This window comes from Pyrgilauda ruficollis, unplaced genomic scaffold, assembly GCF_017590135.1.
Source record: "Pyrgilauda ruficollis isolate IOZ18807 unplaced genomic scaffold, ASM1759013v1 scaffold38, whole genome shotgun sequence".
Classification (NCBI taxonomy): domain Eukaryota; kingdom Metazoa; phylum Chordata; class Aves; order Passeriformes; family Passeridae; genus Pyrgilauda; species Pyrgilauda ruficollis.
This window is the reverse complement of record NW_024525267.1, coordinates 4,647,540-4,665,724: the sequence shown is the minus strand read 5'-3', so window position 1 is coordinate 4,665,724 and position 18,185 is coordinate 4,647,540. Positions and strand designations below refer to the sequence as shown.

Genomic DNA, 18,185 nt, shown 5'->3' with positions numbered 1-18,185 from the left:
TTCGCAGCCGGCTGCCATCCCTCGGCTCCGCGATCCCTGGCCGGCTGGACCTTGCACCTTCCCGGGCACGTGATGGGCCCAGCCCGGGGAGGCTGCAGGGAGCAGGGAATTCATCACAATGGGAGGCAGGCTTCCCCCAGCAGGAACCTCAGCCTTGCTCGGTCCCTTCGGTTCAGCTCCCTTCCCAGTCTCCCTGTTTGCTTGGAACCCGTTGGGAATCTAAGAGAGCCACCGAGGAAGCAGCTGGGGAGGCAAGAGTGCAGCTCGCCCCAGCTCGGCTCACCAGGCCTCGCCCCCACCCATCCAGGTCCAGCTGAGGGGTGTCGGGGTGAACACGCTGCGTGCACATCGCACGCCACTCTCCCCTGCTGAACAGCAGCTACCTCGTAATTACTAATAATGGCCTCCGTGTATTTTCAATTAGCTCACTTGGAAGTGAGCAGCTCCCAGCCACGACTCGTAATTGTACTTTGGCCACCAGCTGATTTGATCATTAGCCGGCAGCGCCAGCACAGCCTCACGCTGCTCCTGTGGCGGCTGCTGGCAGCGGCAGCGGAACATGGGGATGCGGCAGGAGGGGGGACTGCACCATCCCTGCCGTCTGCCACAGCATGGAGCAGTGCTGCATGCCGGTCCAGGCCCAGGTCTTTAGTAAGGGTGTGTTAGGAGAAGAAAAGGATGGGGGGAGAGCATGGATGGTGGCAGAGGCTGATGCCAAGAAGAGAGTTGTGGAGCTCAGCTGCCCTTCACCTGATACTGATACCAGCAGGGCAGGGGCATAAAATGGATGAATGCAGGGGTTTACTAGAGGCCAGAAGGAAACTGGTGAAGTTCTTGGAAGGGTCATCCAGTAGAAGGGACACAGACCACAAGAAGCTTTCACCTGACGTCAGCAAGGATTTAGGAGTGCAGGAGTAGGAAGCAAACCATCCCCATCCCACCATTCATACTCCCTCTGCTTCCTAGCTTCCAGCTTGCAGACAGACTGAGGTGCCAGGAGAGAAAGCTCCTCAGAGCTGCAGCTCTAAAGTTGGGCATCAGCCAAAACACAGTCAGCACTTTCTACCCAGGGAGCTCAATGCTGAGAGATGTCCTCGAGGTGAAAGGCTCCTGCACTCTAATTACCACTCACAAATCTCTCCTAGGGGACTCTTGGGGTGAATGCTGGCTGCAGTGAGATGTCCTGTATTTTAATAGAGGGAGGAAAAATTATAAATCATGGATACTTGGCAATAAGAACTTGGGGAAAGGACTGCAGTGAGCAGAGGGCAGGTGCATGCTTGTCTGTGGCCTCAGCATCCTGCAGCACAGCCAGGATGGGAGAAACTGCTCATGGGACCCTGTGCAGAGAGCAGTGCCACAGCCCCTGAAAACCAGCATGCTGGGATGTTCTCCACACCCTTAGTTTTACTTTCTGTACTCTGCAGCTGCTGCTTTTCAGTGCTGCTTGTGCCACTAAAGCTGGTACTTGATTTTAAATGAGCTGGAACTCATCTGGCAAGCAGGCAGAGGTCAAAAATCCCCACTCTGCCTGTGAAACCCTGCTCGAGGATGGACAGTCCCTGCTCCAGCACTAGGGTAGGACAGGGCAGGGTAGAGGAATGACAGAAATTCCAGCAAAACTCATTACTGGAGCCAGCTGCTCACTGCAGCATTGCTGAATAACCCAGTCAGAATAACCTGAACCTCACTGCAGGTCTCTCCCCACGGCTGGAGTACACTCCTCTCCATCCCAGCTTTTGTTGTTGCTACTGTCCCAAGATGCTGCTGAGCCTCAGGACCAGACAGGCACAATGGGAGGTTGCACAGGAGCAAGTTTTGGGTCGGGGGGTTACAGGGAGAGTGAAACAAAGTTGAAAGGAAGGAGAAATCAGTCCCCAGAAGTAAAAGCAGCTGCCCTAATGCAGAGATCAGCATATTTCACTCCTTGCTGCCTGCCCATCCTTCTGCTCCCCCGTGCTGGCTGCCCACAATGCCCCTGGGGGGGGCAAGAACATCACTGCCACAGAGGGGAAACAGCATTCAGTGCATGCTTGACCTTCCCAGCACTGAGTTATAAACAGGCATGAAAGCCAAAAATGCTGTTCTGCTTAGAGAGCCAGCAGAGCCACCTCCTAAAGCCCTTCAGGGACATCCAGCACCTCCCAGAATTTCCCTGTTGTACAACTGCATCTCTCCTCACTGCTTAAAAGTTGTGTCCTGCAACACAAGCGACTTTCCCCAGTATGAGCGCTCAGACCCAGCATGTTACATCTGGAAAGGGAGCTCAGTGCTGAGCACAAAGCAGTGATGCTGTGGGCACCAGGCCCCAAGGTGGATGACTGCCCCCACAAGCACACGCTTCCTGCAGCCCTCCAAGCAGCCAAGCAGCAATGGCACCGTCCCCAGAAAGTCATTAAGGGCATGGAAAAATTATTCTGTGGTAACTGTATTACATGCCATGGCCTCAAACAGAGAGAGGGGAGAAGGCAAAGGTGTGCCAAAAACTGGCTCCAAGCCCCCAGTGCTGAAGCCACCCCCTGGGGGAGCTGGGCTGTACCCAGGCACACAATGTTTGCCAGTCTCCTTGGCACAGTGCAGCATTGCTAAGGTTTGAATATGAAGCTAAGCTTAAATAAATGAGGAGAAATGGCCTGGCAGGTGTCAGCCCCTCTAGCTGTTTTATATCTCATGGCTTCCCTTAAAGCAGGCAGCCCCTAGCATCAACCAGAAAAAAATCCCCATGTGATATTTCCTTTAATTTAAGAAAAATATAGTCTTGGGTGCAACAGCACCATCTATACTGCCAGAACCAATCTCTGGTGGCAGAGGAGCTGGGTGTGCTGCTGGGAGAGGCATGGCCTCCTTTTCAGGGCTGGTCAGGAGCTGAAGCTGAATACACAGTCAGTCTGTGGAGTTAAATCCCTCTTTGGAGCTGCACACCAACTCAGCAAGAGGAACTCACCCAGCTTACAGGCCTCCAGCAGCCACACAGTCACCTTACCCTCAGGGCACCAAGGCAGGAGAAGTCACTGGACAGGATCACATTTGATCTCAGAAGACCTGGAAGCCACACCCCAGCTCACTTCTTATCTTGTAGTGTGAAGCAGGGGAACAAGAGCTTCCTGTTAGGGGTGTCCACAAGGAGCAGCTACGGAGTGAGATCTGTGCGGATGTAGGGGTGTGAGCAACCAGGTTTGCTTCTCAGCCCTGAGCCCAGGCCAAGCTGCACATGGAACCAGCCCACTCCATTGCTGGGATCTCTTTTTATCCTCAGAAAACTAAGCATCTTTCACCAGCCATCACTACCTACCCTAGGGACACCTGCTAAAGGGGCCACAGCTGGGGAAAATCCAAGTAATCTCTGCAAAGCTTCTGCACTGGCACAAAGCAGCCATCGAGTGTGCACAGCAGTGTCTGCAGACAGCTCCCACCTCCACTCACACAGCCACACTGCCAAAACACAGCTGCAACCAAACCAGCTGTGCCCAAACATTGCTTAACCCAAGGTGCAGCCTGCAGGGTGGAAGTCGGTTCCTGAGGTCTCTTCTGTGTTTGCCAGCTCAGCCAGTGGGAATTCCCTTCCCGGCTTGGGCCATTCCCCATTCTTCTGAGCATACAGAACACACCAGAGCATGTGCTGAGGTCCAGCGCTCACTGCCAAAAACCCTTGAAGGAACGAGAGACCTGAGTGGGCTCAGCTTCCCCAGGTGCCACGTTTATCAAGGGGGGTAGGGAAGATACTTGGGTTTTCACCTGTTTTGGCCAAACAAGCAACATTAATCGACAGGAACAGCCTCCAGGGCTCAATCCAGGCATGCAGGAAGGAACCACACAACTGACTCAGGGAATAACTGCCTTTGGGGAAGGTTGGGGGAAATCACCTATTTCACCACTTGTTTTGATCACTGAATATTTCCCCATTCTTTAGACAATTCCAGGACCTGGTCACATTGAAGCAAACAAGGAGCAGGATACATAGGACTGAACATTTTGAAAACCTCTGACTTCTTACCAGACAGCAAGCAAACCCAAGATTTGAAACTGGAAAACTTCCCAAAAACTTTTAAAAAAACCCCTGCAGTTCTTCCAAAAGATGGCCCTAGCAACAGGTCCAGGCTCTGGCAGTGTTCCTGTCAGCCAGCACCCTCTGTAGCCCAGGAGCTCCTCACCTTGCTCTTCCTGGCTGTTTGGAGTTCCCAGAGCTGGCACTCTGCTCCTGTCATCTTAAGTACCAGATGGTCCACTGGGAGAAAGCACCCCATAAAGCTGACAGTCACCTTCTGGGGCCTGGCATGAAAGAGAAGCTTTTTATAAAGCCTCACTGGAGCCAGGAAGGGCACCACGTGCCATTTCAGTTACGATTCTTTGGTGGGGGAGGAGGAGTAGGGAGGTGAGAATTAGTGTTTCCCTTCATATTTAAAGCAATTTGTTTCCTCTCTGTTCTCCTACTGCTCTGTAATGATGGAAGTGTCACATCTGAGCAGCAAGCTCCCCAAATTGGGAGGAGGAGACTCCTCTCCAGAGGACTCTGCTGGAAGGAAAACCCACTTCATTAAGGCGAGGAAGCTCACCACCCCTTCACGCTCCACAGCAGAGATATGAAGAGCTTCAGGCAGCGCAGCCTCAAGTGCCAGCGCCGGGAGTGCGAGTGGAAAGGCTGATGAGCAGGACAGCTGTCACACGGAGCATCCAGAGTGACACAGTGACTGCTCTCAGCAGCAAAGGGAACATCCCCCTCAGCACAACCTGCACGAGGTGAGGATGGCACTCCTTAGCCACCCTCCCCTTTCACCATGCCCACCTGCCTGCATTTGCCATTTCTCTGGCATCCCCACTTTATCAGAAGGCACTCGGCTGCCCAGCACTTTCAGAGAGCCTGTTCCAAACACCGGTGTGGGCTGGCCAGGTCGTTCTCACATTCCAGGCCAGCAATGCGGTGGGGCTTTTGCCAAGGCACTGCGGTCTTGTGTCTGAGCACAGGCAGGACATCCCTGCATTGCTAAACCCAGTACTGCCCCTGCAGCGATGGGAAGGAAGGGAACTGCAATTTCAGTAAGAGAGGGGTGGGAGGGACAATAGGGAAGAAACAACAGTGTGGTGCTCGGTAGAAGTTACATACTTCATACAAAACCCCAGGGGATCAGGGTTTTCATTCCTAGGCTGAACCTGAAACGTGGTGGAAATATTATTGCTCCACACATTCCAGAACTGTCTGGTGTTTTTACAGACTGCATCGCATTCTGTGACTTCGAGCACACACTTTGCATGTGGTTCTAAGCTGAGCAGAGTCACTAATGACACAAGAGAAGAAAAAATAAGAAATCTACATCTTTAGACATTTAAGCTATGCTTCAGCTATCCTTTCCCACACCTCTTTGGGAAAGCAGTGTACCGCAAATGCATAAAAAGCCATTCCTTTTATTTCTACTCTGTTTGCATAAGGGCTCTCAACTCTGATGTTAGGATGAACACCATCGCCTTGGTTTATTCCAGCAGAGTTAGCACATGGAAAACAGGACTCTGACAGAAGTTATGGGAAGCTACCTGTGCAGAGGATGAGAAATGCCACAGTAAGGCTCTGTTGGGTGTGTGAGCACAAAGCACAGAACAGCCGTGCACTGGGCTCATAGAGGAGCAAGGATGCACTCTGGCCATCTGTAAGTCAACAGCAGTCATTCAAATTCAACACACCAGGTTTTTTTTTTTTAAAAATATGATTTCCTACTTATTTATTTTTCCTTTAATAACACAGTTTAGCATTTCAGAGTTCAGCATTCTACACTCTTACACACTGTCCTTGTTTATTAGCATTTAAACACAAAAAGACATAGCAAGACCTCCAAACACAAATAAATACAAAAACACAATATACAGTAAACTGAAATACAACATATAATAATGCTATTGGGAAATTAAGACATGTTGCTAATTCCTTTTTTATTATTATTTTAACAACATGGTTATTGCTGAGCAATAAATTATACATTTTAAAATTGTTTTTCCCCCCCTAAAAGAAAAGGACGAGAACCACTGGTTACCAGATCACTTGCACTGTATCCTTACAGCTATTGATAATTAAGACAGGCAGAATATACACAATCAAATGAGGCTGGCCTTCTTTGGTCTTTGTTTTTGATCATAAAACTGAACACAAGTGTACCGTTCACTGAAGAGTATGAGATTAAAGAAATGGATACACAAGTTTCAAACACATTAATTTGTACATTATTCTCAATCACTGATGTCTTTTCCATAGATAGTTCTCACAGAATTTCTTGGAAACAAATGTCAGCTTTAGTTTTCCCAATTTTTATGTTGTTCCATGCATCTTAAAGGTTATCCTACTTGTCTAAGAGAAATGGACCTACATTTAGCCCATCATCTCCTAATGGGGTATTTTTCACAGCTCTCTAGTCACCACTAATTCATTGGAGTTTTACACCTTGTAGAAAAAATCCTGAACTTCCCCATTTTTTTTCTATAAAACTTAAAAAAAAAGAAAATTATTAACCAAACAACAGCGATAAGAAAAAAAAAATAGGTGGATTACACGATGCATCAGCAACGATGGAAGCTTGTACCTTCCCATTCCACAAGTACAGATTACACAACTCTCTGCCAGTGATGCAGGTCATAGTTGGAAGATGTGTCCTTTCAGGTGCGAGCTATATTCAAATACAAAGCTCAGAACACTACGCAAGAAAATGACCTTTACGAATGGTAATGCTGGTTTATCTCAGTAACCCTTAGACAGAGTCAAATTTTATCACTACGCATCGCACTGCCAGCAATGGAGCGTGTGAACACCGGCATTGCTAAGAAGTTAAAAAGTCCTTGCAGAACTGGCAACCAAATTAAAAGCTTAGTTCCAAAGGACCAAAAACACAAACACCACATAGAGACAACAAACCCTTCCCTGAATGGGTAGGTTAGTAAGCCACAGAGTCGGGATCCAGATTTGAATTCCACATCAAGTCTGGGATGTTTTAATCCAGGGTTTTGGTTCAGGTGCTTCTCTGTGAAATTCAGAACTTATTTGAACCCTAAGGAACTAATCCTAACTTGGAGGGGAAATAATGAAAAAACACAGCCTAGTATCTACACTGACATAATGAAATGGAAGACAGAAGCTGCAGTCTTGACCATGTATTAGAAGAGAAACAGGAATAGTCAGATCCCTTTTGTATTTTATAACTCTACTCTTCTAAATCTTAAGAGGATGTCCCTGAATCAGCACTCCAAAGTTTTCTACAACCTTCCTATCTGGTGCTTCTCTGCAAAGGCCCGGATTAAGAGGCAAGAAAGAACAATTAAGCCCTCCAGATTTTGGTTTACAGAAAAAGGGAGAAAGCCCCACAAGGAAGAAATGGTCAGTTACACTGACTGGTAGAACAAAGATGAATCCACTTCACTGTACAATGGTATTTGCCCTCCTTAGTTAAGAGGAGCATCAAACAAGACTGATTTTGTTGGACAATTCTGAACAGACAGAGCAGGACACAGGTTTGCTGCTGTTACTGACACTGACATGCTGTGCTGGCCTTCACTCTGCACATCTGGGCCACCACGCGTGTACAACCCCAAATCACGACAGCTTGTATGTTTAATTCTAGCCCTTACTGTCCTGATGTGGGTCTTCAGGGGATGTCAACTTATTTTCCAGTTCCTTCAAGGGACAAATGTATTAAAAGAGTAAAACCTCGTGATTCAGAGGTAACGCTAGGGAACTGGAACCTCTCATTCACTCCTGGCTCCAGGAGATTCCTTTTGTGACTCCGGGCAAATCACATCTCATCCTTGATTTCCTTGTTCCAAAAAAGAGAAATAGCACTTGCTATACACTGTACACAGTATTAAAAACTCAGATTAAACTGCCAAACCAATCATTTTTATTGCAGTAGCTTTGACTTCTAGGTCAACCAGAATATCAAGGTATTGACTGAACAGGACAGGAATTCCAGGGAAGAGGTCCAGATGCTTTTCATAATTCTTTTTTTCAAATTAGAGGAAATAATTTGCAATCAAAAAGTTGCCCATCGCTATAGTTGTTTAAAATACAGGAATCTCCAAATTATCAGAGCATGAGGAAGAACATGTGTCCTAAATTACAATTCAGTCTTCAGAAAAGCTAAACTAAGTGTTTGCTACATACAGGTCTTCAAACCTGAAAGACATGAATCAAAGTTTGCCCTTAGCCAAGATCCTCCTTTAGCAGCAACAAGTTACATTTGCACCAATTGATCAAGTATAACTTGGAGGAAAGGGTTTTGTTTCATCACTTCTACATAAAGAAAAGACTTTGCATATTTATGTGCATGCATGTCTGTGTGTATATGTATGTACCTACACACATACAAGTAATTTACAGAGCAAAATCTAAGAGATTAGGTATGCAACCCAAGAATTTCCCCCCTCACCCATCTGTATATTTGCATAGTTAAATCATATCAAAGGCATCAAAACTGCAGTCATGTTTTTCACTCTTCTGCAGTGCAGGCAACTTTCCTTGTCACTCCCTACACACTTCTCAGTCTTGGACCAAAGAGCACCAGTGTTTTAAAAACTGAACAAAACATCAACAGATACCCTGCACTGTTAGTGAAATGCCTATCCCAGGTGATGGAATACAAATACAAATAGGTGGTAGCTTTTAAACTGCAGCTCAGCAAGCCATAATTGTGGCAAGCTGAGGAAACAGAAGCAATACAACCACAGCCTAACATTCATGGGTTCAACACTTAAATCCCAGCTAACACAAATCTCTATTACCTTTGCATTTGAGAAATTCGCCAGGCACAGAAACAGGCACATATCTTCATCTTTCCTTTTCCAAGTAGAAAACACCACAAGAAAAGGAAATAAGCTGCATTTCATTTTTTTTTCATGTTTTTAAAAAACTAGCATGTTTTTTTTCCATCGAAAGTATGCCACCACCATTCCCTTTTCCTATTGCACATTCTCTTTGTGAAGAACATTTACAGTACAAGGCTGAAATCAACATTGCATATTGTAAGTCAGCAGTTGAAGGTGTACCGTGTAGACAGTAACTGAAACAAGACCCCAATTAATTAGCTCAGAGAAGCAATGCAGACATGGTCATGCATCATAATTGCAGGTTGGTCTTCAAACACCCAAATAGTTTCATCCTGCTTAGGATTCAAGACTTTCTAGGCAACAGGTGCACTCACTCTGTCCTGAAGAGTGTACACAAAGGGCAACATCCAGATTGTAACACACTGGAAACTCCCTAGAGGAAGCTGGAAACGGAAGAGGTTTGTACATAACTTGGAGCGTCACCGTGAAGAAAGAACACCAGCAAGAGACTTCAGCTGTGTGCTGCTAAGAATTACTACTAAGTAGAGGACAATGTGGTTCCACTGAACGAGCTCTGTTCAAAGTAATGCAAATACTCTGGGACCCCCTTGCAATAGTGGCAGCCCCAGGAGCTTGCCAGGATTCAAGAGTATACGTGGGGGCAGGGTGTTGTCCCACAAATCACTTTAAACAGACAGTCCCTAGAAAACTTCGGATATCTCAGTCAGGAACAAAGAGAAAAAGAATAAAGGGCATTTCAGCGATGAGAGAAACAGTTAAATAACTTAAAAAGTGTTGAGTAAAGCACCAGGTATCTTTTCCTTTCAACTCAGAGAATATACAGTGGCCTTGTTTTCACAAAATGCTACATACTCCTTGCTGGAAAGCAGAGGAAACCGATTTCTATGTACACAGTAAGAACTCTACAGAGATGGCCTGTGAGTTCTGCGGAGAAAGGGGTGTTACAGTCAAGGCTTCAGGTATTCCACAGCAGGCGGTGTCTACATTTGTGTAGCAAGATCCTGGATTTCACAGTACGCAGGGTTGGCAAACTGGAAATTCTCTGGCAGCTTCATGTAGTTTTAAAAAATAAGTGCAGTAGGCCTCCATTTTATTAACTGTGATAAAAAGCACATATGCAAAAATATTTTTATATCGATAGCACATTACTGCATTATAAAAGCTGCCCAAGTGAAGCTGAAGATTCTGGCAGCTGGTGCTTTTGGCACTTGGGAGATGTGGAAAGCAGCATAGAGATCTGTGAAATACAACAGTGACTGATGTTTCTGCTACAGTGATCGGCATTTAGATAGTTAGCAGTGTTCATATTTAAACTTCTCTGTGAAGTTTCTGAGTCAATATCCCACCAAGACGAGATATTCAGATCTCTTAAAGCTACTAGTTTAGGCTGTGTGCAGACTCAGGAAGACTTCCCTATTGGTTTTCACATTCACATGTTTCAAAGTCCTCAATCACCAAGGCTGGAAATGCTTTTTTTCCTCCTCTTTTAAAGAGCTTGGATTTAGAAGCGCAATTCTGTCACAGAAGTTGGAAACTGTAGTCACAAATCTGCAGAATATGCCGGGCCCTGCTTATACTCAAAATCTCCTCCAAGTCCCAGATTGAAACAGGATATAAACTGCTTTGAGATGGCCAAACGGTTTCATTTAATTTTACAAGACATGCATTAGCAATGGGAGGAGAGTCCTTTGGACATTTCCACTTGGGAATCCTGTTTTCAGTAAAATTCTGTGATGCACAAACACAAAAGCTCAGCTGCCTACATTCACAATTATTAAAATGACACAAGTTGAGCGAACCTTCGCCCTAAAGCGTAAGTGATGGGTTTACTTATGCAGCCTGCATAAAACTGCAAGTGCCATACAATTATATCTAGAGATATAGATGCAGGTATATCTATAGATATTTATGTCTTGTGCAGAACATCCTCCTTCTGTGCTAGAAATTAAATGCTAGCACGTGCCTCCATATTTGAGCTTGCACCTGTTGACAGCCACGTACCATAGAGGGAGTACAGTACCCGGACAATGGAAGGCAAGAAAAGGAAGACAAGTTGCTGCTGACAGTCAGGACAATCAGCAGCAGGCAGTATTCTAGCAGGTGCCTGGAAAACCCATGAAGACCACTTAGCATGCATTGTATATCCATAAATACTTCTTGCAGGCACTGTGTGTGAAGGCACAGCCAAAAAAGACAACGGCAAAGACAAGCTGAAATACAAAGGCATGAATTCAACTGCACCTTAGACAAAAATTGTGACTATGCCTCAAAAAAGCAGAAAACTGATACAGCCTGACACTAAAGGCTGAGATGCAATAGTTTTTTTCAAGCCCATGAAGGCTGAAAACACAGTGGTGCAAGCCTGCTCTGCTTAAGCAGGATTTTGAAGAGCACCACAGTCAGGCTGCGTCTCTGGGCTTGCTTGTCACAGGCTATTAAATAGAAGCAGATGAACACAGCAGGTTGCAATCAGCATGTTTCAGGGTTAGCAAATGCTTTTCACTACAGTTGAGGCCGTTACAAGAAAGAAGCCCATGCATTCCCCATTAGGATGCTTGTCTGCTATGAGAAGCTGCCACGAGCATCCATATTCACAGCCCCAGAGTTCTCAGATGGATTAGTTTCAAGTGATGCCACCTTACAGCCACAGGCATTAGAGGAAAAATGTTGCCTGCCTTCACAGTGGCCATGGAGACTGTCTAGTCCAAGCTCCATAGGAGCACTGAGCATAACGTTTTGGCACCTCAACAGGATGGATTCCACCATGGCCAAGTCATAAAAGCTGCAGAAGCCAAAGCAGTGGGCTTTGGCCTCTGTTTCATACGTTGCAAGGTACCTAAGGGCTCTGAAGACAAGGTTAAACATTATGCCTGAAGTCCAATTAAACTACCATTTCAGATATCAGAATTAATCTGAATAAAAAGCTATGGTTTATAAGCAGCACAGCACATCTAAGGCACATGTATGCATGCAAGCCACCATCACTGTATTAAGACATTGCTGGTTTGTCTTGAAGCAATGGCTGCTAGTACAGAACAAACATAGAGGCTTTTTTCAGCACTAATCCTCCTCCCCAATACTGAAAATACTATATACTGCTGACAGCATAATGTGCAACATATATAGCTTGATTGGAAAGCATGGGGCAGAACTTTAAAAAATGTACAGGATTCCGTTTAGAACTCCAAAGTTCAACAAATGCCCTATTTTAGGGTGAAAACAATTATAAATCTGATAATGATGCACAGCATCCATGAGTGATTTTTCCTTAATTTTGAAATAGTGTCATTAACTACGACATATATTGTAGGTTTACATTTCTAAAGAGAAATAACAGAATTGAATAGTTTTTTTTTCCTATCACAAGTGATAACCAGTGTTTGATATCTTCTATTTTTTCTTCCAAGAAATATCAGTCTATCAACAGTTTTAAAATAAAATGTTTTCTGTAACAATAGAACTTTAAATAAAAATATGATTTTGATTCAGATACTTTTGAGAAGACATGGATACTTTTCCAAGATCTTCTGACAAAGTAATTATTAAAACAGAGACCAGATGAGGCCTTAAAAAGACAATATACTATATTTCAGACAAGATTGCACCTCAGTTTTTCAAAGAATATCATAATTGCAACATTACTTCATCTTCTTTTAACATGCTGACAATTTCCAGCTAGCCCACATGTGAAGGGTTTTTCTTGTATTCTAGCTTAAAAGAAATAAAAGTCAGTAATTGATTCAGCACATACTGTATATGTCTTTTCACCTCCAATTGACTAGATCATTAATAAGTTAAAAAAAATCCTCTCTGACCATAATCACTATCCTGACAAGGGATAAGTGATTCGTCAGAGCTCAAGTGTTGCTAGTTCTATTAAAAAATATACCATGGTATGATTTCTTAATGTGTTGCTACTTTCGCAATTGGACCCTATGCAGTTATGCCTTCAAACTCTTCCATCTGTTCCACAAGGTGGTTCTGTGAGCTTTAGGACCTCTGATTGAAGACAAACTGATACAAAACCCCCAAACGGAGTTGCCTTCTGTTTAATCCGCCTCCCCCAGTGTATGTCAGGGGTCTGGTAGATCCGATGTATCCACTATGACTTTAATAAAAATAGTATCATCTTTAATATACGTTCCATTCTCTAGAACAGTTTGAGCCACAAAGACAGGGCAGCCAGATGCAATGTTCATTTCTCCAGTTGGCTTCTTGAAACTGCTGCTGTTCGGATCTGGCTTGAAAGCATCTCCCAAGTGGCGTCGAGACGGTCCCTGATCCATGAGCATGAGAGTCACTTTCTGTTTGAAGGGCCAAGGAAGCAAAGCATCGTATTCTCCACGCATGATGACAAAAAACAGAGACAAGTGCGTCCCCTTTCCCATGCCATCCCCGTTCAGGTAAACTCTGGCACACATCTTGTAGCCAAAGTATCCAGTATAAAAGGGTTGGCTGTACAGGGACAGAGTCTTCCCCATGACTGCTTCTTGCTTCCGACGTTTATAGTCTCGGATTTTCCAGATCAACACCCCGTTGTAACTCGCAGTTTCCAGGACCTGGAAGCGGAGGTCCATGTCAGCCAGCCGGATGTCGTGAACGCTCAGCATCTGGTCGTGCCTGCTCAGCTGGGTCTCCAGCAGGCCTGCCAGAAACAGAAAGGATGGGGGTGAGAAACCTGCTGCTTACTAAAGGCTGTAAAAACCCACCACTAGTGCTAGTACTGGGTATGAAAACACTTCACTCCCTTAGAGCCAAAGTGCATTTGGCCACTGATGAAGCAATTTCTACAGGCTCTAATTTGCTGGCCGGTATCTAGGTTAGCTGGGATTTTTATAAATGTGGGTGTTAATTGTACATGCAGTAAAAGTCAAATATTCAAATCATCTGACAGATTTTTTTCCTGGTCACTGAACAGTATAACTAGAGGCTTCCAGTTTTTGAAAGGAGACTTGGTAGCATTATCTGCAGATTGCTATTTAGCAGGTAAGACCTTAGAAGCAGTCACACATCCTATGTAATCCCTCTGAAATTCAGACGCATTCCTGATCACTCAAAACATTCTTTTTAGACACTATTTGTCTCAGAAGCACAGTGCTGTTACAATGTAAAGTTCTTCATTAAAAAACAAAAAATTCAAGCTTAGACCTGTATTATATGGGCATTTATTTAGTTTGGCGTGAGAGCTGTCTTCTGTGTCCCCTTTCCCTTTCATGTTACTCTTTTGTTTTGTTACTGGCAAAATTGGCCAACACACAATACTGAGAAGCAGATGAATTCATAAGGCAGGTTTATCGTACATAGATCTATTTAATTGTTCTTTGTCACAATCATTTAAATGCTTCCATGTGATCTACACTGTCCTGCTGAATTCCAGTCTTTATTCAGAAGCATAATAGCCTTATTCTTAAGCAGATCTCCATTTTCTTAGGATCAAATACACCTGTCTAATAGAATCAGGATGGGTGGTTTCAGGTGGATAACCATACTGATCCATTCACAGGGGAGAAGGGTAGTAAAAAATGTCAATATACCACGACTATATTTAAAGAAGCTGCTGAAAGCTATTAGCTATCAAAGATCAATTGAGAAACTGTTTATAATGAGCTAACAATGCAGTCAAGACAAGAGTCAATAAAACAAAAGAGAAGACAATAATCAGACCTAAGAAACAGCACGGAAGCAATGCCACACCATCAACACATGAAATACACTATCTCCTACTCAAAAATCAGAAGAATCAGCATTATTGATGTTTCCATACAGAAGTCACAATGGGAGTGCCACTCAAGGGACACCGTTTTCCTCTCAAGAGCACCTCAGCCCATTGTGCTCACACTCACTTGTATTCCGAGCTCCTTGCCCTGCAGTTTTATCAACACTTTCCAGCTCAGTCACTCTGTTCTGGAGGGATTCCACGCTGCTCTTCATGCTGTCAGCCTCCTCCCAGTTCTGTCGGAAGGGACGGATTTCTTTGTCCAGTTCTTTGAGTTTCTCTGCTTGACTGTCTATCACTCGCTTTATAAAATAATAGCACACGAGTTAAAATAACACAAGGACATTAATTTATGTAAATTAAGCAAAGATTATATGTTGGTAATAAGAATGAATTCCAATATAAACAATTTTTACTTTTGTCTACTATTTTAATAACACAAACATTGAAAATTTAAAGGAATGACACAAGTATTTATGAAACACTTAAAATATTTAGTGCTGCATAGGTAGAGCACTATCAGAATAGCAATAGCCTTGTTTTAAAAAAGGGACTTGTTAGTGTGTACCTCTTTTCTAAGGTGGTTTGATTTTTAAGGTTTTTTTAAACCTTCAATGTAAGAACAATTTTCTGAATGTCTCTGTATTGGTATTATGGGCACATGAAACCTGTTGGGTTTCATGTGACAGCACTTTAGCAACAAAATATGGGCACAGCTTCCCGTGCTGTGGATCAAATGGCTGCCCATGTGCACAGGTTTATATTGGTTTACAGCAAAATAACTTATGCCTCCAGGAAAACATCATTATTCTTGCACACATGGAATACGAGTACACACATGTGCAAGCTCCCAGCTCACACAAATCAGTCATCAAAGCCTAAGTTATTATGTGCCCACAACCATATCAGAAGCCCTCAAGAATGTAAATGACCACATCTGTCCCCTTAAGTACCTTTAAAATTCCCACTCTTACTTCCTAAACTGAAAAACCCATGCATTTTGAAGGTATTTTCTGTTGAGTCTTTTTAAGAAAACAAACAAAAAATAGCCCAGCTGGTTTTGGAAAGGCATGAAATATAACACTCAAGAAAGAAACAGACAAAAAGGCCAGTATTCTCTTAAAGAGGGACATTGCAAGCACCTTAGTATATTAAAATATAAAGAACATATTTCCCAGTCTACCTCAAATCCGATGCAAGAAATACACAGCACTTCACATTATCACAGCTAATTTGGACTAGCAGGAATTTTAGCCAGAACCCTATAATCAGTTGTGAAGTTCAAATGATAACAAAAATATCTGAGAGAAGAAACTACTTTTGCTACCACCTACAGTTAAATTCCAAAGCTAACTTTATAGCTTTATAGTTTATCATCATGTAGAGCCAACAAACGTAAAAATTATTTTTCATTTCTTCACAAAAATAAAGTGGCAGTTGAGTACTAAACAAGAAAATAAATTTCTTTTGCATTTGTCTTCTGGTTGGCCATGTGGGATTCAGTGTTCCCCACTGATGGGGAAAACCCTTCTGCCCTTTGAGCCATTTGCTTTTAATCATCTGGTTTCAGTTATACTGAAAGTCTGTAACCATTAATTGAAGGTTGTCAATTTGATGAGCCAGCTAGCAACACCAAGTTCTAGGAGTCTTATTTTTTGGCTCAAAACAACTGAGCAACCTAACATATTTCAGGATTAACTATTTATTTCTATGTTCATGTTTTAAGACAAGTTATGTAACTCTCACTTCCAGAATTAGGGCTTTGTGAAGGAAAGCTGTGCACTGAATCATAAATGCCAGGGGTATGGGCCCAGTAAATATATGAAGCAGCTTGCCTGGACTTACGAAACAACACCTACCAACACAGTCACACCCTCCCACCTGGGCTGATGGCAATCAGACAGTAGAGCAGGGAAGAGCTGTTAGCCCTATAAATAAGGAAACATACCACAGCATGGCCTGACTGCATTTTGGGAGAGCAGAACCAAAGGATTTGGCCACTAGTTCACAGTTAACATGCAAAAGTAACTCAAAATACGCCCAAGTCTGATATTTTTCCTTTACTCATACCACACGTGAACTTTCCGAGGCAAGAACAGTAACGTGGCTGGGGTTTGCACAGTGCTCACAGCATGCACCTCTTTGGACTAACACAGCATCAAACAAAATAAATGAGCACATTTTTATATGAAAGGGGAAGTGCTAAACATGCAGAACAATTGTAAGCTATTCTTCTTGGGAGAAGTTTACCCAAAGCTGTTACTAGGGACCCACTTCTCTCCATCAACCTGTGCAACATTCTACCTTTATACATGTATGACCAATTCTTGTTTAGCTGCTTCTGTTTCACACTGGCAAATGTGTAGCATTTTTATCTACTGTACCTTGATATGAGAATTCAAGAGATATAAAATAATCAGAAATAGGACTTCTATTTAATTTTTAAAAAGCAGTGGGATCTCTATCTTTTTACCCTACAGGGAGTCAACCTCCCTCCTGCTGGGAGGTACTGATGTACTAAATTTGAATTAAATGCAGCAGTGGAGATTTTCACTCTAATTATTCCATTAGAAAGCACACAGATGTCTCACACTGTACTCATAAATTTTCAAGTAGATATCAATTTTCTGCATGCACTTTTCATTCTAGCAACTGACCTCTCTGGATCATTAATTCTGAGTTATGTGCTTGGCAAACCATTGTGAGCTCCTTTTGATGTTGATTTTCATACAGGGTTTAGTATTTCTATCAAATTCCAGAATTTTAGCTATACTTACTAAAAAAATTTCAGAAAATGTCAGGAGGAACTGAAGAGCTGTAATGACCTTTCCACTGCAACTGATAGGGCGAAACTGAAAAGCTAAAGAACAGACTAGAAAAGGTACTGCTTGACTTGGAAAAGAAATCACGTGTCCTTCTCCTCTGAAGGAAGGTATTACTCATCAAATCATTTTATGTTCATGAGGCCACTGTTTCTTTTGTCCCTCAGTACCTCACGTCTCCACCCTGCTTACAATGGGCTTACTCACATGCTTCCATTTCCATATGAAAGACTGGACACTGCATGTGAAAGTTCCTCTCCATACGACAGCGGCCAAAAAAAGTATCACACACCCTTGGTAAAAACACTTTCCCTAGAGACCAATATATAGAAAACTCATCTGAAAACAAGACATCTCTAGGCTGAGGCTCCTGCCAGTGCCCAGACTCCCTTGATGCATTTACACTGATTGTGTCAGATGCCTCACAGTGCAGATGATGCTCAGTGATGCTGCTGCCATTCCCCAGCCAAAAAGGTCACCTGACAGCCAATACTGGAACTGTACTAGACATCAGGAGCATTGGTAAGTCTTGGGGGACTAAGCAAATACCCCTTGCTCAGACCTGAACTGGTTAGTGCAGTATCTGTGGCTCCCAGGTAACCACAGCTGCTTCACACAACCCAGGGAAAGAATGGCTCACAAAAGGTAACTAATTCCTTCCACTCCTCGTGGGCAACAGAAAGAGGCTGATCATGTTGTCCAGGAAAAAACAAATTGAGGCATGTTTCCAGGATACCCTTAACAATCAGACTGAACCAGGAAATTCTGCTAAGTGGAAGGAAACAGGTTGAAATAGCATTGAAATACAGTTTGGCTTAAAATAACTAAAT

At 43.6% G+C, this 18,185-nt stretch overlaps 1 protein-coding gene across 11 annotated transcripts in view; it reads right to left on the bottom strand.

The window, feature by feature from the left end:
* Positions 1-5,684: 5,684 nt before the first annotated feature.
* The window catches only part of TRAF3 (TNF receptor associated factor 3), a 70,303-nt gene continuing 57,802 nt past the window's right edge, over positions 5,685-18,185 (bottom strand). For all 11 annotated transcript variants that reach the window (XM_041476248.1, XM_041476257.1, XM_041476256.1 and 8 more), the window contains 2 exons: positions 14,661-14,835; positions 5,685-13,462 (listed from right to left, as the gene is read on the bottom strand). In XM_041476248.1, coding sequence (XP_041332182.1) covers positions 12,891-13,462; positions 14,661-14,835 — 747 coding nt within the window. In that variant the 3' untranslated portion in view covers positions 5,685-12,890. The remainder of the gene's footprint in view (positions 13,463-14,660; positions 14,836-18,185) is intronic.